This window comes from Podarcis raffonei, chromosome 10 (genome assembly GCF_027172205.1).
Source record: "Podarcis raffonei isolate rPodRaf1 chromosome 10, rPodRaf1.pri, whole genome shotgun sequence".
NCBI classification, from domain to species: domain Eukaryota; kingdom Metazoa; phylum Chordata; class Lepidosauria; order Squamata; family Lacertidae; genus Podarcis; species Podarcis raffonei.
This window is the reverse complement of record NC_070611.1, coordinates 51,696,293-51,720,423: the sequence shown is the minus strand read 5'-3', so window position 1 is coordinate 51,720,423 and position 24,131 is coordinate 51,696,293. Positions and strand designations below refer to the sequence as shown.

The 24,131-nt window shown below is 44.3% G+C and overlaps 1 protein-coding gene and 1 long non-coding RNA gene across 6 annotated transcripts; one reads left to right on the top strand and one right to left on the bottom strand.

The window, feature by feature from the left end:
* Positions 1–1,066: 1,066 nt before the first annotated feature.
* Positions 1,067–21,263, top strand: TCP11L2 (t-complex 11 like 2). Of its 5 annotated transcripts, none has more exons than XM_053406357.1 (12): positions 1,070–1,192; positions 5,510–5,612; positions 10,887–10,946; positions 11,757–11,930; positions 13,077–13,212; positions 14,052–14,172; positions 14,364–14,584; positions 15,776–15,912; positions 17,271–17,461; positions 18,706–18,887; positions 19,014–19,186; positions 20,006–21,263. In XM_053406357.1, exons 4-12 carry the CDS (start codon positions 11,792–11,794, stop codon positions 20,242–20,244), a joined length of 1,539 nt encoding a protein of 512 aa, XP_053262332.1. In that variant the 5' UTR covers positions 1,070–1,192; positions 5,510–5,612; positions 10,887–10,946; positions 11,757–11,791; the 3' UTR covers positions 20,245–21,263. The 5 variants fall into 5 exon arrangements, with proteins under 5 accessions (XP_053262335.1, XP_053262334.1, XP_053262332.1 ...); XM_053406356.1 differs by having other exon boundaries at positions 10,887–10,950; XM_053406360.1 differs by lacking the exon at positions 5,510–5,612 and having other exon boundaries at positions 1,067–1,192.
* On the bottom strand, positions 13,959–24,055 carry LOC128422401 (uncharacterized). The gene is made up of 2 exons (XR_008332496.1): positions 23,947–24,055; positions 13,959–14,151 (listed from the first exon to the last, which is right to left on the bottom strand). It is a non-coding gene; the product is annotated as an uncharacterized LOC128422401 (long non-coding RNA).
* Between the last annotated feature and the right edge of the window lie 76 nt (positions 24,056–24,131).

The following is a 24,131-nucleotide window of genomic DNA, read 5'->3' as shown; positions in this document are numbered from 1 at the left end:
GGGGCTAACTGGTGTGAAGGCACATGAAACCCCAAGCTTCAGCTAAGCAGGTCAGATGGGAGACAGCTTTGGAAGCCCATGCACACTGCCTTGTCCTGCAGGATCAAATAAAGGCAAAATACAAAAATAAGGGGGGGGGGTTAGATCTTCTATGTCAAATTCTTCTTTTCCCATCCAGCTGGTGTCCATCCCCAATAGGGCCGGCCCAAGTCATTTAGGTGAACCACAAAATGGTGCCCCCGGCCAAGGAAGAAGGTGTGATAATAGCTACATCAGAGTCTGCTGTATCGGGATCTGCTGCCCCTGTGGATCCTGCCGCCAGAGGCAGTCACCTCAACCTTGTCTCATGAGTGGATCGGCCCTGATCCCCGGTCCAAAAACATGTTTTTATTTAGATAATTCCAAACCAGCTCACGATTGTTTTAGGCAGAGAATCCGAAAGCCTTTGCCAAATTAGCGCCCTCCGCGGCTCCCACGTCACTAAGCTGCCCTGGCTGGGGCTGACGGGAGTTGTGGTCCAAAACGTTTGGCGGGCACCAGCTTGGCGAAGGCTGAGTGGAGATAAAAGCAATATGAAGTGAGCATCCACATAGGCAGCGGCTCCTTGCTTGGCGCCGGCTTGGAAGCAGCAAAGGCTCGCGATGCCCGGACGGAGCGCGGGATGGCGAAGAGGAGAGAGGTCTGCGTTGGCCACAATGCTGGCAGCAGCCCAAGACCCGCGGCGGGAGGCGGACGGACTAGTAGGAAACCCACCATCCCAGCAGCCAAGGGAGAACTGAGGACACGGCTCTCCTTCCGTAAACACCGCTCAGTCCCCTCCCCTCTGCCGGGAAAGCAGCATTTCACCCTATGGGGGTGGAGAAAGAGCCCTGCTTTATGGACCCACTTTCCTCGTTCCCCATGATTTGAGTTATGCACCTTGCTTGATAATAGCCTGAAATCTATTGTTCCCCCCCTTCTCTCTCTTCCGTGCCGACAGAGCTTTGCCGCATACGGGATTACCGGTAAATCTCTTTCCTCCCCCCCTCTCCCCAGGGAAGTGGAAGCGTCCAGGCAGCTTGCTAATAGACACCCGAGGACTATGTATAACTAAGTGAAGCGGGGGGAGGGAGTTAAAGCCCCGGTGAGAACGGCTGAGTAGCAGCAGGAGCAAAGGGGGGTTAAGGCTGACCCTGCCTGAGGCTCTCTTGGGGTGAGTGGATCGGGCGTTTTTTTTGGGGGGGGGGGGAGGCGGGAAGAAAGCAGGTCCCTTCCATCTCTTTCACCTCTTTTCTCACCTCCCCGGGGGAATTTATCTTATAATCCGGTTCAGCTCCGCATTTTCTCCCCCCCCCCCGCACTTCAGCTCCCAGTGTGATGGAATCTTGGCTTGCAGAGGGATATTCCAGAGCTGGATTCAGCGTGGCTGGGAGGGGGGAGTTCAAGGTGACTTATTTTCTCTCTGTTTCAAGATTAGAACAAGCCCTGCCGCTCGATCCTATGACCTTCCTTTTGCAAGTGAGCCGTCCTGTTATTCAGTGCGCTTACACCTGAGTAATGGCGGTTAGGGCAGTAGTAGGCTTTGCTCCGAGCGGTGGTGGTAAACAACCCCGCTGTCCTCTTGCAGAACCTGCGGCGGGGAGCGCTCGTGGTTTGCAAGCCTTATTGTGGTTGCGTGTCTTAAACAAAATAAAAATAGGCCCCTAAAGTTTCTCCTCTCGTCTCTCCCTTCCCCCCGATTTTCCTGGGTTGTATAATTAAGGAACCGGTAGATGCTTTTTTGTTTTTTAAAGAAAGGATTGTGTGTTTAACAAAGAAAACAAAATAGATGTTACCAGAAGAGGCAACGGCGAAGGGGATAGGAAGGGAGTAGATTGGAGGGGTGTGTGTGTGTGTGTGTGTGTGTGTTTAAATGCTTTCCTTGGAAACGCTGCTTTTGTTTTGGTCGGTCAATGCCAAAGCACTCGTACCTCCGAGTAACTGCCAAAAATACATCTGTGGGGAGGGAATAACTGAAACAAATGGAGGAAGAGGAGGAGCTTCGGGCAGCTCGCCTAAATGGGGGCCAGCGAGAGCCGCTGTTGCTCGCGCAAATCTTGCTCGACGGCTGAGCGCTGGCGATTTCGGGGAGCGAGGCAGGAGAAGGCTGCCAAATTGTGCAGTCTGATCCTATGCGTGTTTATTCTGAACTAAGCCTCCGCTCGGATGGCCGAGTTCAGCATATGGCCTTTTTTCTTTTTACGTCCTGCATTTGCAGGCGTCTACAAACTTTCCTGCGCCTCAGCATTCATGAGGATGTCAAAAGATTAAGAATCGGGTTGACATAGGCTGGACTGATAGGAGGAGTGAAGATCTTGAATTGGGAGTGCGGGTAACTACCCCAGATGAGTGGTTAGACCCAAGGTACACCACCCCACCCCCACCCCCAGAAATGTGGTGGTGGTGGTGGTGTTAACATTTGTATACTGCCCTTTACCTGTAGACCTCAGGGCAGTTCACAACGTAAAATTACAACATAAAATACATAATTTCCGGATCAGAATTACTGTGTTCTGTTTAATAACACAAGAATGAACAACAGTGCTAGTTTGTGACTGCCATGATGATAGAATAAAAATGGCCAAGCAGTTTACATAAAAGTAATAAAAGCACAATAACATTCAGTGCAAATTCTTAAAAAGAAGATAAAAGCAATATACGCTTGTATGTCACAAATAAAGCTGAATACTGTACATGAAAGAAAGAATTTTTTGTCGGAGTCTAGGAAGCTTGGGTTAAGTTTTTAAGAGGCATTTAAAAATCATTACTGTCTCCAATCATTGTTGGAGAAATAAAAATGTTCTTTATTTCTCTGTACTGTATATGGGTAAAATAAAGTGATATAGGCAAAAAAGCCATTTGCGGTTTGTCTTCCATGGCAGAACACTCAAAGGTCTCTTAAGCTGATTTGTGATTAGCTCAGCAAAGAGCAATGGGATGACAGGATGTGCTATTAGTGGATCTAAGCTGAATTAGCCAATGTGACAAACCCAAACTATGCTTACTGGGTCACAAGGCTAGTAGGAATGGCAGGAGATGGGATGAGGCAGGCCTGGTTATCTGGGGAAACATATATGGGTTAAAAAGATCAAAAGGCATGTCAAATATCTCTTCCATCTAATAGTGAACTCAAGTGGTAACTGGTAACAGCAATGAAGCAAAACCACAGAGGAGAATGAAAGTAATAGACTTCCTCATACCAAGTCAAACCACCTAGATGGTCCATCCAGCTCAGTATTGTCTACATCAGCTCACAGAATCTCTCCCCCAGTTTTGGCAGGGGTCTTTCCCAACCCCAGCCGGAGATTGAACCTATCACAGCACTACAACCCTTCAGGAGACCCCTGAAGAAGTACAAAACAACTTTATACTGGGGTGGGGAGAGAAACTGCCAAAACAGCCCAATGAAGATGGAGCATCCTCAGTAACTTGACAGTGGTGAGTATAATTTGGGAACATAAAATAGAAGACCATGGACGGCAAGGAGAGTGGAATGCATAGCTGTAAGGGAAAGGCTGGCTGGTTGGAATCCTGAGGGTTCTTCTCAGGAGGGGAGACCAACAGCAACATTTTGCTGCTGGTCCCTTACTGATGACAGCCAGCAAAATCTTCCGCGTTTTTATTTTTGCTCGGGAGCAAATCCCACTGGGTTCAATGGGCTTTACTCCCATGTAAGCATGTTTTGCAAGTTGCTAACGCCAGGAGAGAGAAATTCCAAACCGAAAATCTTCAACAAATGTTGCAACATTGCATTTACAGATTTTTCTTGTGTGAGGTTTTTCTACTCTTACATTTGCTGAGATTTACAGCTATTTTGTTTAAAATAACGTGTTTGCATTTTTTCTACTGGAGGCCCCAAGGCAACGTTGGATAAACAATTTAGATGTATAAAACAGTACTATGGGACAGGGAAGGAAGGGTTAAGCCTCCACTCCTCATGTACTCCTCAGTTCAAAATAGACACTGCTTTCTTGGGGGGGGGGGAGTGTCAGGCGATCCAGTTACTGATTACCCACACCTTGTCTGTTGCAGCCCTAAGAAAAACCAAGGGAAACCCCAGTAAGGACCTAAGCTTAGTAAACTGCATTAACTGTACAGGAGAACAAAGAATGTAGGTTAAAAATATACCAGAATCACCTACCTAAAAAACCTTGTAATATTATTCAGTGTAGAATAAGCCTTTTGCCTGTACAGTCTTTTTGAAGGAGGCTAATTTGTTTGTCAAATGAAGTCTCCCGAGTGCCACCAACCATTAGTGTGTCCCATTTTTAGAAAGACCCTTTCTGATGTTTACACGAATGTAGATCACCAAATTGAGTAGTAGATGTTTGAAGTGAAAATTGCACTTAATTATCAGTAGCTGTGGAATTATTGCAATATGGGATTAAGGTGCTGTCCAATTTCCATTCACTGGAGAGCCAGATTAGGTGCGATGGTGGCAGGGCAATCACTTTAAATGTGGGTCAATTTAAAGTATGTATCACAAGTGTGTGTGTTGTGATGGTGGGGTATGATATAAAGAGTAAAAACAGTGTACAGGTGAGAAGTGCAGAACCCTTCCATGCCTACTGCTTACTTCCCCCTAGTCTATATCCCCTCGAGATGATCTGCCCCACTTTCCAGACCGGGCTCACTTGGTTTATATGTACTTGGAGCAGACCTTTCTGTTGGGCCCTTCATAGCCTTTCCACAGAGGCCCGATGGAAATGAATGGAGGCCACGCTGCAGTAGCTCTTGGGTGGGTTTTGCTTGAAATTGATTGGTTTTTGTCTGCACCAAACATGAAAGCATGGAGCGCTGATTGTTAACGAAGTCATTGATTGAAGAGAGGGAAGAGTCGATTTGACTGGCAGTCCATTTACCCTAATGCCCATGATGAGCTGTTAATAACCAGGTCACACTAGAGGCACAGGTCCCAAGAGGAGAAAGATGAGGACTGATTGGAGTTCTGGGAGAATCCCCATGGGGAGGGCCAAGAGGCAGCCAAAAATCAGCAAAGGAGTGAGACATCTGACCTGGTCATCAAGTACCATAGAGAATTGGCAGGTCACGGGAAGAACCACAGCTCAAAAGTACAGCACCTGCTTTGATTGCAGAAGGTCCCAGATTTGATCCCCAGAATCTCTAGAAAGGCTCCTGACTAAGACCTGGGAGAGCCACCTCAAGTCTGTGTACTGAACTATAATGGACCAATGAGAGTTATGCAAAGCATTAGCTCCCAACCTTCTGCTCCTTCCCAGTGCACCCAAAATAACTGCTTGGAACTCGCTAGAGGCACAGGCTGCTATAGGAATAGATGGATGAATAGCATACAGAGGTACCCAAGACTGAATTTGTTCATGGAAATCTCAATGTTCGGACTTAATGATCACAGAATCGGTCTCCTTGTCTTCCCATGAAGACAAGGCAGCTCCTGCTCAGAAGGTGCATCACACAATTCAATTGCAGGCACTGATCATAAATCTCTTATTTTCTTTGTCTCCGTCTGTAGATCTGCTGGGCATCTGATTAATGTTCTCAAATGCACCAAGTGTCGAAAACATTGCCTCCAATGAATTGGATCGGATTCTGTTTGCGGAACAACTCTTGAGCAGGTAGAATGGGCAAGCTAGCCCAAGTACATCTTCTACTGCAGACACACACCGTAGATAAACATTATAACCTTACAGTTGTACCTCGGAAGTTGAACAGAATCCGTTCTGGATGTCCGTTCGACTTCCAAAGCACAGCTTCTGCTTGGCTGCAGGAAGCTCCTGCAGCCAATCGGAAGCCGTGGAAGTTCCACCGGATGTTCAGCTTCCAAAAGAACGTTCAAAAACTGGAGCAATCACTTCCGGTTTTCAATTGTTCGGGAGCAGGAACATTTGACTCCCAAAGTGTTCGGGAGCCGAGGTACGACTGTACTATGGCATTAATGAGAACCAGGCTTGATTAGCATGGTCGAGATATTTCAACTGGTGTAAAACATCTGCCTCCAAACAGATGTTGGTGATGGCCAAGTGGTTGGAGCACATAGCACCAATATTGTACAAGTTGCTCTGGTTGCTGGTACATTTCTGGGCACAGTTTACCTATGTAGTTTGGGACCAGATTACCTAAAGAAGCACCTTCACATGTATGAATCTGCCCTTGCCTGAAGATCAGCTTTGGAGGCCCTTCACATACAACAGCCATTGAAGTGAGCATAAAGGATGGGGCCTTTTCAGCAGTGGAACCACAGCTGGGGGACATGTGGCCCCTTCACCACAGGCCTGTGAGCCTGTAATGACATATTTCAGGTTGCTTCCCCCTCAAACTCTTAAGCTGGTTCTCTTGGTGTGAACTGTTGTTGAAATGACACTAGATGTTTTAACTGGTTTTATTCTTCCAGCAGTTGTTTCATATTTTTGATATCTCTATGTTCGATTTAAGTATATTGTTGTTTTTCATGGAAGCTGCCATATGAGGACTTTGCTCCTAAGAGATGGCCTGACACGATAATAAATAAATATATGGGAGAAACGTGAGTGGTGATTGCCATTTCACTGTCCATTCAAAAGAAAGAACATGATGATGGGCTAGTGAGGCTGTATTTAGGTTAAGAGCTTATCCAGTATATCTGATATTTTTTCTTCAGCGGAAGCTAAATGATATCCAGTATGTGTCTATTAGGATGAATGAATGAAACTCTTAGAGCTCCTGATCATATGCCTCTCCTTTCTTTTATTTTGGCCATGAGTCTTGAGTCTATTTTTAGTCCCTCTCTAGGTCCCTGATATATCCTTGTGTCAAATTTGCACAGATTGCAAGTTTGCCCAGTACAGTTTTCTGGCTGATGCTAGCCTTAGCAGTCAGCTGGTATCTGGTGTCCAAGATGCTGTACAGATTGTTCTGATAGATCTCTTTTAAAAAATCTTACTCAAATCTAAAGTGATGCCTATGGGAATCCAAAGAGTGCTTTGTCAATAAGAAATTGTTTTTATATATGAAATTGCTTCATATATATGTTTTTAATCGTAGGTGTTAAATTGCTTTGAGATGTTTCACAGGAAGTGGTTGATTTATTTAAAGATCATTTGTTTAATTATCAAATTGGAACTGGGACCATGAGGGTCATCTAGTCAACCCCCTGTAGTGCAGGCATCTTTTGCCCAATGTGGGGCTGAAACCCATGACCCTGAGACTAAGATGCGTTCTTTCTGTTTCTCTGTACAGTGATTTGTAGCTTTTGAAAAAACGGGTTTTGTGTGCTCTAGGGTAGATGTGTGAAAACACAGGACACCTGGGTTGTGGCTTTCTGCTCTGCATATTGCCACATATATTTTAAAGGGAAGCTACATTCTGTGCATTCTGTAATGGTTTTTGTTTCAGAATATGGGATGTTCCGTAAAAGTAAGGGACACCTGGCAGATTTGTTGACTGTAAACAAGACACCTAACTCTGGCACTTCATGCAAGTACAGGTCTGCTGGCTGGTTAGCTACGAAATAGCTTGAGTCATTTGCACCATGTGAAAATCTAAATTCCATTTGGTTGTTTTTAATGGGATGATGACATATTTGCTTCCTGTCTTACACGGGTTGACTCAGGTGCATACCTGGAAATCTTTTTCGTTCTTGAGCTACCTGAGCCACATTGAAAATGATTGCTGTTCCTTGGCACAGGAAGTGATTTCACCACATTAAATCCTGAGATGCAGAAGCTTCTCCCTACGATCTGTGTGAAGTGTTTGGAGGTGCTCTTTCCATCACTGGCTCCCCAAAAATGAGAGCAGGGGCCAAGTGAGCAGCTATGCTGGATAGTGGCTTGTCCAAATCTGTCCTTATTTTGAACTTTGGTCACATTCACAACATACATTTAAAGTAGTATGATACCACTTTATACAGTCATGCCCCCCCCCAATAATAATTATGGGAGTTGCAGTATGTTGCAGAATTGTTAAAGGTAAAGGTAAAGGGTCCCCTGACCATTAGGTCCAGTGGCGGACGACTCTGGGGTTGCGGCGCTCATTTCGCTTTATTGGCTGAGGGAGCTGGCGTACAGCTTCCGGTTCATGTGGCCAGCATGACTAGGCCACTTCTGACGAACCAGAGCAGCGCACAGAAACGCCATTTACCTTCCCTCCAGAGCAGTACCTATTTATCTACTTGCACTTTGACGTGCTTTCGAACTGCTAGGTTGGCAGGAGCAGGGACTAAGCAACGGGAGCTCACTCCATGGCGGGGATTCAAACCGCCGACCTTCTGATCAGCAAGTCCTAGGCTCTGTGGTTTAACCCACAGCGCCACCCGCGTCCCTTGCAGAATTGTTAGGAGACCCCTATTCCCCTCCCAGAGCTACGGTTCCCTGGAAAGAGGGTTTGCTTGTTAAACCGCTCTGGGAATTGTAGCTCTGTGAGGAGAACAGGGATCTCCTAGCAATCCTCAGCACCCTCAACAAACTACAGTTCCCAGTATTCTTTGGGGAAGACATGGCTGCTTAAATGCTTTAAATGTATAGTGCGAATGAGCCTTTAGTTAGGTGGTCTTCGAGTGGCCTGTCAATTAATTGACTGGTCTTTTGACTGCTTATTATTTGATTGTGGTTAAACATTGTCAAATATTTCACAAAGCTGATTGCTGTGTAGGTGGCAGCTTCAAAAAAAGAAAGCATTGTGGTGTCATTTGCTAGCCAGAGTAGGAGTGAGAGCTATTTGCTTTCAGCACAGCGGGGGGGCGGGGGGCGGGGAGAGACAAAGCCTCTCCTAATGGCCACCTGCTCTGAGTGCCAACATCTGCAAAGAGAAAAAGGAACAGAAACATTTCTCCGTCATTTTAAACGATAAAAAGCCTCAAGGTAACTTGACAGGATAAAATGCAAGACATAACAGCAATGTCAGTAAACAATGCAAAAGGCTCATTTAGTAACATGTTTCATAAAGACAATTCCTACCCACCAGCGTTTGAAATTCACCAGGCACATTTTGCACCTGGCTACCGGCCACCTGCGACCAAGTGAAGATGCCCAGGTGCCAAAATGGCACCTGATATCTCCATCATCTGTAGGTGCATTCCTGGAGATCCTTGGATCTTGATTATTTTCACACACTAGCAACACATCCTGTAGAATTCTATTAATGATACTTTATCTACACAATCAGAATGAATTTTGGGAACCAAAAGGTTGTATTGAAAGATATGACTTTTGAGCCGTCTGGCCCCAAAATGGCAACTAGGCATTCAGTTTTGGTGACTGTAACCCTGGTTAAAGGAGCAATTTGGCACCTAGCTTATATACCTGAGTTTCTAACCCACAACACAATATAGGAAAACCACCGTAGGAGGCCACATTGATTAGCCAAAGGCCTGAGTAAATAAAAAGGACTTGGCCTGGCACCTAAAGACTGGCAGAGATGGTGTCAGACATGTCTCCCTAAGAAGAACATTCCATAGATGGAGTCAACCCTGAAAGGTCCATTCTCATGTGGCCACCATTCACGCCTCCTTTGGGTGAGGAACACAGAGAAGGGCTTCTGTTGAAGACTGCAGGGTTTGGGTTGGTTCATATGGAAAAAAACAGTCCCTGAGGTATTGTGGTCTTCAGCCCTATAACTTCCCAAATGTGAGTCTCCAGCTATTGTTGGACTACAATTCCCATCATCCCTGGTTAGCAGGATCAGTGGTCAGGGATGATGAGAACTGTAGTCCAAAAACAGCTGGAGACCCACATTTGGGAAATCCTGCGATAGGGATTTAAAAGCCAACACTTTGAATTGAGCCCAGAAACAAATTGGTAACCAGTGCAGTCAGGCTGGAGTCGATGTAATCTATTCAGGCCTTCTGGTCCTAGTCATTAACCTATGACCAGCTAGCCATGGTTGCTGGAGGAGCCATGGACGCATAACCTGTGGCTTCCATATTTCATTGGACTAGAATGCCCATGATTCCTCGCCATTGGCTATGCCGGCTGGGACCCTTGGAGGGCCACAGTTTCCCCATCCCCAGACTGCCCTCTGCATATGATCTGAGCATAGGACTGCAGCATTAATGGAAGCTGACTTATACGGAGTCAGGCCATTGGCCCGTGCAGCACTTCTTCTGCACCATTGGTCTTCCAGTGGTGGGTTAGGACTTGCTGTTAGGTTGTAGCCTGATCTAAGGTGGGTTGCAGCAGCAGCATTACTACCATATAAATCTCCAGGATTTCAGATAGGGGTCTTTCGTAGTGCTACCTGGAGGTGCCAAGGGATGAAACTGGGACCCTCTGCATGCCAAGGAGGTGCTCTGCCCCTTTGCCACAGCCCTTCCCCGATGACTCTCTGATCTGTTAAATTCCTGGGAAGGGTTGAATTTGAGTTAACTCTTTTTCAAGTGCGACCATTATTTCACAATACACAAGCAGCCCAATGCCCAACAGCCCAATGTGTTTGCCTTAGCCCTGCCTCTCCCAGCTGCAAAATAGATGGAAAATAGTGTGCTACTTAACAGTTTCGTTACAAGAATTGCAACAATAATGTATGCACCTTTGCATCCTTGTGTTACATCAGGGGTGTCAAACTCAAATTCATCGGGGGCCGCATCAGCAGTTTGGTCACCCTCAAAGGGCCGTGGTTTGGTCACCCTCAAAGTGGAGGTTTCCTGTGTAGAACGGCCGGCGCCGCTAGAGGGCAGACGTTCTCTGGCTTTTGTAGGCTGCCACGCATGCGCTGAAGAGGCGGCTTTCTTGTGTAAAAAAACCCCAAAAAACCGAGAATAAAAGCTGAAGGCCGGCGGCGGCTACACGGGCCACATGATGAGGTCTGGCGGGCCGCATTCGGCCCGCGGGCCTTGTGTTTGACACCTGTGTGTTACATAAATGTTCAGTATTTAATCTGGTAACTTCCAGGTGCGGTTCTGTTTTTTTGTTTTGCAGGAGAACTGCATCTATCTCCGCACAATTGCAAAAGTCACATTCTGTGAGCTGCTGGCCTAAGTAGGTTAGTCTGATGTTTTACTCGGTGACAAAGAATTCCCCTCACACAAACCTTCAAAGTCCTCATTTAAAGTCCCCCCGTCCCCCACTCCAAAGGACTAATTGCTTCTTATCAAACAAAATATATTGGTGGGGAGAAAAAGCTTTGATTGCATGGTGAGCTATGACCTTGCCCCATGGAGACAGCCGTTTTGTGTGCTTTTGTTTAAGAGCTTTTTCTAAAACATCCAAGCTCTATACTGTATATGCTTGTTATGAAAACCAAAGGCCAAACAGGCTTAGTATGGCTTGATTCAGCTTCATACCAAAACTAAACTAAATTCAGTTTCAACAGGCAAGCACTGCTTGTTTTGTGCAATGACATCTGTGCGTGGTGACTTAGGGCACCATCCACTTGCGGCCCTGGTGCTTGTGGAAGGACTTTAGATCCCGTGAATGCCCTCTGCTAATGGAAAAGTGGGGAAAGGGGTTTTATTTGTGGCAGATTCCTTCTTCCTCTTCAGCCGCAATACTTTTTAAAAAAGAAGATTGACTTCAGAGGTTTGGGGGACCCCCTACAAACAGGGTGAGAGATGGCATGGGTGGCCTTGGAATGGGAAGCACATCTTGGCAAAATCCTCATGCCTCTCCTTTGGGTCATGGCTTTGTCCATTGGATCAAAAGCACTTCTGTGAGTGGTGCAAGAGCACTAACCTGGATTCCACCTTCTAATAATAATAATTTAAAAAACTGAAGTGCGTTTTGTAAAAAAAAAATTTAAAAATTCCCCTGAACAGGTCTAGATGACTTCAATATGTTCCCTCACCCCAGGTTCTGTGTACTGTATTGACAAAAGCGATCCCAAAATGCCTCTCAACGATGAGCAGAATGGTGACTGCGATTCTTCCCGGTTCTCCGAAAGCACAGCTTCTTCTTCCAGCGACTCCGAATATTCAAGGCAGAGTTTCACCAGTGACTCTTCAAGCAAGCCCGGCTCTCCAGCTTGTAAGCTAGCATGAGCTACTGGTGCATATGGCAGGAAATTTGAGAACAACTACCTTGTGTGCAAAATTGATGTTTGCATTTGGTTTCCCCCACCCCACCCCACCCCGCCACACACACATGCAGTTTCAAGGGTTTCATCTGCTGGCTTCACTGTACAAGAAATATCCAAGCTGTAGGCCAGTGGGGGGAAGCAGTGGCTGTCTGGGTGTTGCTAGCCTTTATCTTCCATGAAGTCCATATTCTCTTATCTTTTTTGGAGGCAGTGGGAAATCACAAGTGGGGAGAATCCTATTCCTCTCGGGAACTGCTTGCAGGTTTCCCATAGGCAGTTGGATGGCTGTAATAACAGGATGCTGGACTAAATGGGCCACTGGCCTGATCCAGCAGGACTTTTCTTAGGTTCTTAACTCCCATCAGGTTCAGCTAGTTTGGCCAATGGTCAACAGGGATGGATGTTGTAGTCCTGCAACATCTAAGGTAAAGGGACCCCTGACCATTAGGTCCAGTCGTGACCGACTCTGGGGTTGCGGCGCTCATCTCGCTGTATTGGCCCAGGGAGCCGGCGTACAGCTTCTGGGTCATGTGGCCAGCATGACTAAGCTGCTTCTGGCGAACCACAGCAGCGCACGGAAACGCCGTTTACCTTCCCGCTGGAGCGGTACCTATTTATCTACTTGCACTTTGACGTGCTTTCGAACTGCTAGGTTGGCAGGAGCAGGGACCAAGCAACGGGAGCTCACCCCGTCGCGGGGAATCGAACCGCCGACCTTCTGATCGGCAAGCCCTAGGCTCTGTGGTTTAACCCACAGTGCCACCCGCGTCCCTTCTCCTGCAACATCTAGAGGGCCACAAATCTAGATGTATGTTTTAGTTGAAATTCCTGCATTGGGTTGGACTAAATGACCCATGGCGCCCCTCCCTACTCTCCAGTTCTAAGACTCTACAAAATTCTCCACCTTTGCTCCAAGCAGTTAACTACCATTATGGAAAGAGGCTGAATGTTTATATAAATTGTGTTTATGTATATTATTAGGTTCACCCTTTATCATCTCCACTTACAAAGGACTCATTCAGAAATACTAAAGCTCTGAAGTGTTTTCATGTTAAGCTTTCACGCTAAACATGTTTTCCCTTCCTTTGTCCCAGCTACAAGCCCTCCCAAAGTGGTTACATTTGATGAAATGATGGCAGCAGCAAGGAACTTGTCAAACTTGACTCTGGCTCATGAAATTGCTGTAAACGAAAACTTTCATTTGGAGCGCACTGAACATCCACCAAACAGGTAAGCAAGAGGGGTTTAGTAATTTCACTGAAGGGACTTTAGGGCCCCAACCAAGTTTTTTTACCATTTAGGGTTGGACAGGTATACTGAGATGTTTCAGTCTGGCCAACACAACAGGTAGATTTTAATAAGGGCAAAATGCAGTAAAATAATAAATTCAGTTTTAAAGCAAGAAAAGACACTAGGGGCTCTTAAACCTAAAATGTATGAATCACCGCTGCTTGGCAGCTAAAAAAAATTAAATCCACCAAGTGACTCCACACATTCTGATTTTCCTATGGGAATGGAAACAGGATTGAGGGAGAGGTTTATATCCACGTTTAATTAAGAAGAAAACCTAAATATGCATAGAAACTTTCCAGTATTGCATATCTGATTCTTTCTCTTTGGTAGATACAGGAACAATTTTTTCCTAGTTTTCTGTTCTAGCTGCACTTGTTCTGGTGGGACCACTGCCACAACTTCAAATTATATAATCTGGCACAACACTCCTTGGCATCAACCCAAATGCCTCCCCCATAGGGATGTGAGGAGGCATCAGTTTTCATTCCAGCCTGTGTTTGTCACCTGCAGCGCTGTTTCCATCCTGCTGCAGCTCAGTTGCTAACAAAAAACACTTATTTGTCTCTGTGTCTGCTGTGGTGGAATTTTATGTAATTACATTATTTAAAAATTGATTGCTTATTGCTGTTGTTTTGACTCTCATGGTTGTATCAACCACAGAAAAAAATACACATATATATATATACTGATACAATGTGTGTTTTATTCAGCATCATTCATTTCAGTGCAAATGTCAACACTGTTAACTATTTACATTATTTTCCTGCCTGCCACAGCTTGACTAGAAGGGTGAAGCAAATTGTGCACCAGGCATTCTGGGATCGTTTGGAGGAAGACTTGAATGAAGATCCTCCTGAATATGAACATGCCATCAAGCTGTTTGAAGAAATTAAAGAGGTGAGTTAACCTTGGGTTTCTTTTTTTCTCTTTTTCCCTTGTCAGCTTAGGTCCAGATATATAATTTTATCAGTACAGCAACACTTCTGTTCTCATCGTGCTCACACAAGACCTGCATTACCACGGTGAGCCAGTTTAACTACAGCTGCTGCACCTTACTTGATTTGTGTGTGTGTGTTTAAATATTTCAGATTCTTCTTTCTTTCCTGAACCCTGGGGCTAACAGGATGCGAAGCCAAATCTGTGAAGTTCTCGATGCCGACCTCATAAGGCAGCAGGCCAAGCACAATGCAGTTGACATCCAGGGTCTCGCAAACTATGTCATTAGCACCATGGGGAAGCTGTGTGCTCCAATAAGGGATCATGACGTCAACCAGTTAAAAGCTACTGGGAACATTGTCGTATTGTTCAGGTTGGTGTGTGGTTTTCCTTTTTAACATCGTTCTTTATCATTGTTCAAAGAATTGGTGAAAAGCTTGGATTTTTCAAATATAGTGATCTGGAGTGGGATCCAGAGTTTCCCAAACTTGGGTCTCCAGCTGTTTTTGGACTACATTTCCCATCATCACTGACCACTGGTCCTGCTAGCTAGGGATGCTGGGAGTTGTAGTCCAAAAAACAACAGGAAACCCAAATTAAGGGTTGCCAAGAGGGTGCACCTAGGCCAGCAACCTTGTTGCATTTTATTTCCCTTCATGCTGCTTGTTTATATTGATTCTAACATTTGTAGTTTTACCACTCAAACATGCTGCTCCATCTAGTAGCGCTTTCCATGAAGCAACCATTTCACAGAGGGCCTGCCAATGTGGCACCCATGGACATCTTCCTCTGATGCCCACAAAGCCTCCGAATGCCCCACTTGCTACCCACTTGGTCATGAGGTGGTGAGAGTGGTTGCCCTTTTCTCCTTTGAAAAGTAGAGCTGAAGGAGGATGTTGCAAGAGTGATGCTTGTTCCTTCCTTCAGCTCTCCGTGCTCTTCAAGATCAAAATTAATTCTACTGGATCCAGCTTCTACGCATATTCCTTGTGTGGGGCACACAAAAATACATCTGAGCCAAACGGGTTTTGCAGGCAGCTGCCAAGCCCTGCCTATAGTGCTTTGCAAGCACTGATCACCCGCTGTACCTCAAAGTGGGTCTGATTTTGTATTAAGATGTTTGCTATCTTCCTATGTCTATTGTGAAGCCATTGTGACATGGTAAATCAAGCAGTGATGTGAAGGGGAGTCCTTGGATCATTTTAGTGGGGTTTTGCTGGCTTAACTGCAAATACACTATTTTAAGTTGGTTGTAGACCAGAATATTTTAATTGCACTGCTTGTGAGCATTTAGAAGCTGTGCATTATATTAACACAGAGATACTACAAATGCACAGAGTAAGTTCATGAATTGCCATGGTGGTGTCTAATAATAGTTTGGCTGTGTTGCAATTTATCTTTGATGCTTGAGCAGTGGGGCGGTTGCCCTTTGCAAACTGGACTACTGGGGAACTGAGATAAGCCTGTGTCTCTGCATATGCTGCGTGGTGGGGAAAGGACAACATAATCAAGGTTCCTATGATGTCATGGCTGCAAACTATTTTTGTTTGTTGTATTCTTACAGGCAAATATTCCACGTTCTGGATCTCATGACAATGGATATGGCTAATTTTACTATTCGGAGCCTTCGACCTCATCTCCAGCGTAACTTGGTGGATTATGAAAGAGCAAAATTCCAAGATATACTTGAAGAAACACCAAGTATGTCCTTTGTTTACATAGGCGGGTATATAGCCAATGGCCTGGCGATGCAGGCAGCTGCCTGGGGCCTCTAGTTAAGAAGAGGTCCAAGGGGAGATTTACATTTTCCTTCCTCCTCAATGAACTAAAAGCTCCAACAGGAAGAAATTTGATCTTTTAAGCCACCTTCTAAAACCTGTTCGTGGCACTATAACAGAGAAGCAACCTTTAAAAAATGCTTTGGGTCAGGAGTGTTAGCCAAGTCTCCTTATTCAGTATACGAGAGACCTGCAAGCTATACAGTATTTGTGCAAATCCTTGGACTCCAACATACTGACACAACTGATGACAGGAATTATTATTATTATTATTATTATTATTATTATTATTATTATTAATTTTATTATTTATACCCTGCCCATCTGGCTGGGTTTCCCCAGCCACTCTGGGTGGCTTCCAACAAAATATTAAAATACAGTAATCTTTTAAACATTTAAAGCTTCCCTAAACAGGGCTGCCTTCAGATGTCTTCTAAATGTCAGGTAGTTGTTTATTTCTTTGACATCTGATGGGAGGGCATTCCACAGGGCGGGTGCCACTACTGAGAAGGCCCTCTGCCTGGTTCCCTGTAACTTGGCTTCTTGTAGCAAGGGAACCCCAGAAGGTCCTCGGCACTGGACCTCAGTGTCCAGGCTGGACGATGGGGGTGGAGACGCTCCTTCAGGTATACTGGGCCAAGGCTGTTTAGGGCTTTAAATGTCAACACCAACACTTTGAATTGTGCTTGGAAATGTTATATTCAGGCAGTGTTTTCATCAGGGGATGCTGTGAGTGCTGCACCATTTTGTCAGGGATGGGGGGGAGCAGAGAAGTTGGGGGGTGTTGCTTTGTTTCTGGTTGAGAGCTAAAGCACATTCAAGGAACATGTCGTGTGGAGACTCAAATATAGTTAGGGGAAAGTCATGAAAAAAGAATAAACTGTCATGTGAATGCAGTTGTTCTTCCAGAAGAAGGCCCTGCCTTCCTGCTACACGGTCTGTTGTGATGCTATATGTCTTGTTGCGCAGGCAGAACTTGTGCTGACAGTGGCTACGGCACAAGACAGGCAGCTTCCTTCTTGCAGTGAGCGCTACCTCCATTGCAATACACACAGCGGCATTATAATACAATGCAGGCAGAATTGCAACTGGTCTGCTATGATGTGATCTCCATCAAAGAGCACTGTAGCTGTTCTGTGCCTTTTCTGCAGTTCTCTACTTCTACCTCCTTTTTGCGAGCAGGGCCTTGGGGTTTGCCTTCCTCCATAGAGTGTGCCTCCCCCAGCTGTGCAATAATAAAACATGTACTACAGTTTCTGTTTTCTGTCTTGCAATGTTTAGGTGCCCTGGACTTGACCACAGAATGGATAAGGGAATCTATACAAGATGAATTGTCTTCTCTTTCCTGTGAAACATCTTCGCATGCTGGTGCTAATGGGATGTCCAAAACAAATCTGAGTCCTACTTTGGTGCTAACAAACAGCTACTTGAAACTCTTGCAGTGGGATTACCAGAAAAAGCCTGTTCCTGAGGTAAAGCTCACTAAGACAGGGCCAGGAAACCTGTGGGCCCTGCAGGTGCTGGGGGACTACAACTCCCATCATCCCTGACCACTGGCCGTGTTTGCCAGGGCTGATGGGAGTCCAACAACATCTGAAGGGCACAGGATCCCCAGCCCTGATTTAAGAGCTTCCTCCTCACCCACCATGACCAGTCCCAGAGCATAGTTTTCTATATCCATGTGAAGAAAGTAGCCTTGCAGCAAGTTTGTGGGAAGGAAGGAAGGCTAAGTAGCCAAAGGAACTCTTATGTGCTGGAATGTGCACATTGAAAAATGAAGATGCAAAATAAACTATTAAAAAGGCCAAAATGCACACAAGAAAAGTGGGAAGTTGTCACATGGATGGTTACAATTCAGTGTGCTTTCAACAATCAATCCATCTGACAAAGGGCACATTCACACAATGCATTTAAAGCACCATGATGGCACTTCAAACAGTTATGCATCCCTCAAAGAATTCTGGGAGCTGCAGGTTGCTCAGGGTGCTGAGAGTCGTTAGGAGGCCCTTGTTCCCCTCACAGAGCTACAATTCCCAAAGAGCTTTAACAACCTGCCCCTCTTCCCAGGGAACTATGGGAATTGTAGCTCCGGGAAGGGGGAATAGGGGTCTCCTAACAATTATCAGATGAGGGGACGCGGGTGGCGCTGTGGGTAAAAGCCTCAGCGCCTAGGACTTGCCAATCGAAAGGTCAGTGGTTCGAATCCCCGCGGCGGGGTGCGCTCCCGTCGTTCGGTCCCAGCGCCTGCCAACCTAGCAGTTCGAAAGCACCCCCAGGTGCAAGTAGATAAATAGGGACCGCTTACCAGCGGGAAGGTAAACGGCGTTTCCGTGTGCTGCACTGGCTCGCCAGATGCAGCTTGTCACGCTGGCCACGTGACCCGGAAATGTCTGCGGACAGCGCTGGCACCTGGCCTATAGAGTGAGATGAGCACACAACCCTAGAGTCTGGCAAGACTGGCCCGTACGGGCAGGGGTACCTTTAACTTTACCTTTAACAATTATCAGAACCTGTAAAAATTTCAGAACACAGGTTTATTTGGAGAATGTCATGACTTATTTTAAAGTGGGATAACTTAAATGTATGATGTGAATGTGGTCTAAATGAACTCCTCTGACAAAAAATTGAACTCCTGGTAAAATACATATCTTTATATTCAGTCTCATTGGGGATTTGACTGTTTTGTTGACACTCTTTTCTAAACATCTTATTCCAGACATTAATGACAGATGAAGGTCGTCTTCAGGAGTTAACAGAGAAACTGAATCAGCTGAAGGTTATAGCGTGTGTGTCTCTCATAACAAGCAACATGTTGGCTGCAGTTATTGAGGGCATTCCCGATTTTGTAGACAAACAAAAGCGGATTTCATTTGTGCTACTTGAAGGAATGAATAAGAAGTAAGTATTTAGACTTGAGTGTTGGAACTTACTGAAAACCTATATGAAAAGTCAATATGGGGGCAGGAATCAAAGGCAGTATCTGATAGAATTAACATGGTTTTCTCCTCACCCCCCTTTTTGCAGGAGTTTTGATTTGAAAGAAGCTCTTAATGCAATAGGTATTCGTACGTGTAGTGAAATAAATGAGTCGGTGACTGAGAGAGGCTTCCCACCACTAAATAAGGAAGTGCAAACAAATTTAGTAGGGCAGCTCTGCAACATCATTGAGGAAGACAATCCTATCAACTCCTTAATTGGTTAGTAACTTAACTCACTGGCTACAGGCATCTTAATGTTTTAAGTGTATATGTCATTGTCGTGATTTCAAATAAAATTGTGATTTCCAGCCACTATTATCAAATACTGTGGCATGAAAAAGCCTGCCCCCATTGACCTGGTTCTCATGTAATGCTAAGCCATGGTTCCTAGGTTCCTAGAGAGATAGTGGCTGCTTTGTTTCTCCTCTGGTCTTGCTGCTACTGCAGTGCTGTGAGCTAAACCATGGTTAGACTTAGTGTATCATCCAAATCAGGACTCATGGTTTGTCTTGACAAGCCAGGAGCTGTAGCCAAAACGTTTGTTCTATGTCTTATGCCTTGTGGGTTTATCTGGCTTCGGATGACAGGCTAAGCCAAACCAGGGCTTAGCTTGCAGTGGCAGGACTGAAGCAGGAACACACTGGCTATGATATCCCATCTAGGCTTAGGGCATTACATGTGAACTTAGCCACTGTGTGCAGTTCAAACTTAGTTTATAGTTCTTTGTATAACAGATAACTTCAAATGGATTGAAGTCTGGAATCAGTGTATGTAAGCCCCCATCTCTGCAATTGGGGAGAACAGACTTTGTACCTTTCTCTACACATATTTCGTTTATGTGTGAACAGAACTTCCACACGCTGAGCTGTGTGTGCAGAGGGATCTGTCCATGTGTTTGGTTGAAGGGTTTCTGACTGTAGATCAGGGGTAACTAAATCTGTGTGGTGGGGTTTGCTACTATTACTAGATAGATTCACTATTGGCCGGTTCTTACTTTCTTAAATTCTAATTATGTGATGTGTTCCCCCCCCCCTCTAGATAAACGGATTCATTTGTACATGAGTAGCTTGCTTGCTTCTCCAGGCTTTCAAAAGTCTACGCCCACAATTCCAGGAGGCCTTGCTGTGATTCAGACTGAGATAGAGACCATTGGATCACAGTATGCCAACATTGTTAACCTGAATAAACAGGTGTATGGACCATTCTATGCAAGTATTTTCCGAAAACTGCTCTTCAGTGAAGCAAGCAAAGCAGAGCCTGAACCTTCTACTAACTGAAATACTTGGGTCTCTTTTGTTCCTTCCTGGTCACAGTATTTATATTGTGATTTGTATTCTTCTCAACGTGCATGGCTTGCAACGATGACTGTTACAGAGAGATAAATCTGTGTGTCTAAGTGGGCTAGACCAGAGATACTATATATAAATAAAATGTCCCTTGAATCTGCAAAGTTACTAAAAAAAAAAATTTAAGAATTAATTTTGTTTATAATGGCAGATTGTAACGTTTATTGCACTTGCTTACTGTAAATGTATTCTCTTGCAAACAGTTTTGACATGTTGGAGAAATGCTTGCTGATGTTTTAGTAACATGCTTATTCCAATGCCTTCAGAGCAATAAAACTGAAGTTAGTGGTTCAGATTTGATCTGAATTAAAATATTAAGCTCTTAATCCCAACCCCACCGCTCTTTTTCCAAATTGGCTTGTTAACAAAACCCTATTTCCATTCCCCCATATCCCTCCTTTGGTTCTGTGCTGGCAACTGTGGGGTGGGGTGGAAGGGGATGGCTCTCATCTGATTGCTCCTGAACTGCTGCCTGCTTCATAAGCAGTCTTCATAGCAGCCCAGTTCCAAACTGCTTAGAGGTATTAAAAAACAAACCCCCTGCATAGTCTAGCTGGCACATGGAAGGGTAATAAGTGCACATTTTTCAAGCAAGCCACAGAAATGTTTTGATGTAGTAGATTGCTTGAGAGCCTGCATTATTATATGCAAACGATATATTTATATATATTTGCATATCTCAAACTATTCAATATAGGAAAGCTTCATTACTTTGGTTATCTAATCATCCCTTTTATACCAGAAATGAATCATGACTTGAACAAAATTACTTCTAGGAAGTACAATTTATAATACTAATTCACTGTGATCTTTTTCAATAACAAACTTTTTAAGTATATAAATTGGGAGTCTCTAAATACTCCCAATCGATATTTTATATCCTTAAAGTGTGTTTTTGGTAAGAATGAATCTTTATTCACTTTGGGAGTAAGGTTCAAAACCATTTGCCATACAATGTTTTTGATGTGTCTATCGCAGAGGACCTTGATATAAAAAGCATTGTAGTTTTATTGGCAATTTTGATTTTTTAAATAAAAAAAATGGAAATGTACAACCTTCTTTTTAAAATCTCTACCAAGTATATCTCAGCTCTCTCAGACTAAGGCTGACTTCCTGCCTGAGGGTGGGGAGAGGCAGAATTATTTCTTTCCTTCCTAGAAGTTTTGATTTCCCTGTGGGATTAAGCAAAATGACAAAATGGTGAATGCGTATTCAGTTATTGTTCAGTTCAATGAATTCAGTGGTGCTAGTGATAGCCATATGTGACTCTACAGACTACTCTCTCAAACCACACAATCCTTTTCAAGATGCCTTTGGAAGAGAGTGTTCCTTGCCCTGCACTTGCCTTGCACTAAGATAGCCTTCCACAGCCTGCTGCTCTCCTGATGTTGCAGGACTCGTTCCCTTAACCGCTGACCTGGCAGGGCACGAGGCTGAGGAAGGCTGCTCTAAGATTTTATGTCCAATTACAAGGAATAGGAATTTAATATATATTTTTCACGTTTTAAAATTGTTAGGCTGACTTGGAGAACCTCTGCTTTGTGGGAGCTATTGCAATATAAAGCGTATGTTAACAATAAATAATAAGACTTGATGCACAAACTATTTGTATCAAGAAGCCAATAGCACCCCAAATTCTGATAAGGGAACTCTATACTTTCTTAAATTTGAAAGGAAAATATATTAAATAGTCTAAACTAATACGTGTGACTTAGATATGGCTAGGTTATGTTATAAACATCCACAAGAAACCTTATTGTAATCATTTTATTGTGGTATATATCTTTTTCTGTTTTCTTAAGCACTCTGCAGGAGTCAAATAGAGCCACAGTCCCTCCACAAGATTCTAATTTATCTGGGAAACAATAATATTTATTAGAAAACACTCATGCAGAGGCCTAAGAGAAAGCAAGCTTTGTTTTGTGATTTTATAAATGACTTTAAAGGGGCATTTTATATAGCATGGTATGTCCATTCAGCAATATTTGAATGTTTCTTAGCTAATGTTCACAGCCTTTTGGATGTTGAAATTAATCAGTTAACTTGTCCCTCCTGCATGTTGTTTGCTGAAATAATCCAAATATGTTTACTTTTGTTAGCTTAACGAAAGCAAGATAGTGTATGTAACTGCTTTGTGAGATGGGTTTTTCTGTGTGTTAATATTTCGTATTCATTAAAATTTGTTTGTGATTTAAAATGTTGTGGAGATTCCCTCTCATTTAAAGTAGTAAAACAAAAAAAGATGCAACTGCAGAGACCATTTATTCTTGGCTATTTTGAATGTGGACGCTGCAGCCCAAGTTGGGAACAGGTCAACTGATGGCTAAATGAAGTTCAGCTCTGCACAGACCCATGAGAAGCTGCCATTGCTAACTAATTCAAAAATCCAGGGAGATTTAGAACCAGGGAGGGCCATAGCTCTGCAACAGAGCATCTGATTTGCATGCAGATGATAGCAGGTTCAATCCCTGGCATCTCCAGGTAGGGTTGTGAATGTCCCCTGTCTGAAATCCTAGGGATCTGCTCCAGTGTAAACAATATGGTAGATGGACCAATGGCAGCTTCTGGTGTCCCCAATATGGATCGCCCACTGTGCTCCACTTTTGCCACTATTCACAATGGTGTGAACAGCTGTGGGCAGGGCATATCAAATGAAGGAAAAAGGCTGCCATTACAGTTCACAATCTCTCCTTTTGCCAATATTCACTATGTTGTGGGCAGAGCGTATCAAGTTAAATAGCTGCATTTGTTTCCCTGTGAGCTATCCCTATGAGCTGCCTATTGGGCACACTTGGCATCTTCATGTAAAAGCAATACTACTTTAGCCACGGCAGTGTGAGCGTTTGTTTTAATTAAAAATTACTATTAACAATAAGCAAAAAGGGGCCACTACAAGCCATTAGTATGTACCTGTTGCCTTCATTGTTGTTGGGACTCAGGAATACTTAGCAGCATAATGAAAACAAACTGCTGCCACCTAGATGTATGCAGTAGGTTGCAGTAGGTCCAAGCTGCCAGTTGGGTTGCCAACATACTGTTAGAAGCAGCATTAAACTGCTAACCCAACCATTGGTAGTGATCCAACATTTGAGGAAGGAGGAGACACCCAGAATCAGTCCAAGTGACGGCATATGATCACAATGGCAGTGCCTAGGTTGAATCAGGTTACGTTTCAAACATTCCTGGGTTAGTAGTTTATTTCTAAAGTCAGGTAGGTTCTGTTCTATGGATACCAATCCTTTCTTTTCTTGCTTTCTATACAGTGCGGTCTGTGACATCTGCATGTCAGAAATCCCACAGGTAAAACTCTTCCTGGCCGAGATGCAGAAATGGGCAACTATACATACACCTATTGTACTTCGGCCTATCAAAAAACTCTCAAAACATATATAATCAATTAGGAAAGAAGTGGCATGAACGTTAAGTATCTAATACTGTAGTGCAATCACAAAAGAAAGTTTTATTTGTTGCATTTTACTCTATTGTGATGAACGGGGATGATTAGCAGATTCCTTGATGGGGAAATCTATACCAGCGGTTTGTGTTTCTATTGCTCCCATTCGAGCAATTTCACCAAAAAGCTATTATGTTATATTCATCCATTTCGATGCTGATTGCCGCATTTACCTTTACCTTACACCGGAACGTACTCGACGTGCCACAATTTCCTGTGTGTTAGGAAACGAGGGACAGGAAGAAGCTTCCTCAGTTCAGGGATCGGTTTTGAGGAAAGCTGAGCTGTAAAGAGGAATTCTGGCGTTTCCACACTCGCTCCTGGCCAAGCAGCGCTTGAGGCAAAGACGGATCACTTCTGCGGC

Bases quoted from the DNA above. Each gene is read 5' to 3' on its own strand.
- TCP11L2 (XM_053406360.1), top strand. From the start codon at position 11,792: ATGCCTCTCAACGATGAGCAGAATGGTGACTGCGATTCTTCCCGGTTC. The intron at 14,585-15,775 runs GTTGGTGTGTGG...GTATTCTTACAG, and splicing joins AACATTGTCGTATTGTTCAG to GCAAATATTCCACGTTCTGG. The intron at 17,462-18,705 runs GTAAAGCTCACT...ATCTTATTCCAG, and splicing joins AGAAAAAGCCTGTTCCTGAG to ACATTAATGACAGATGAAGG.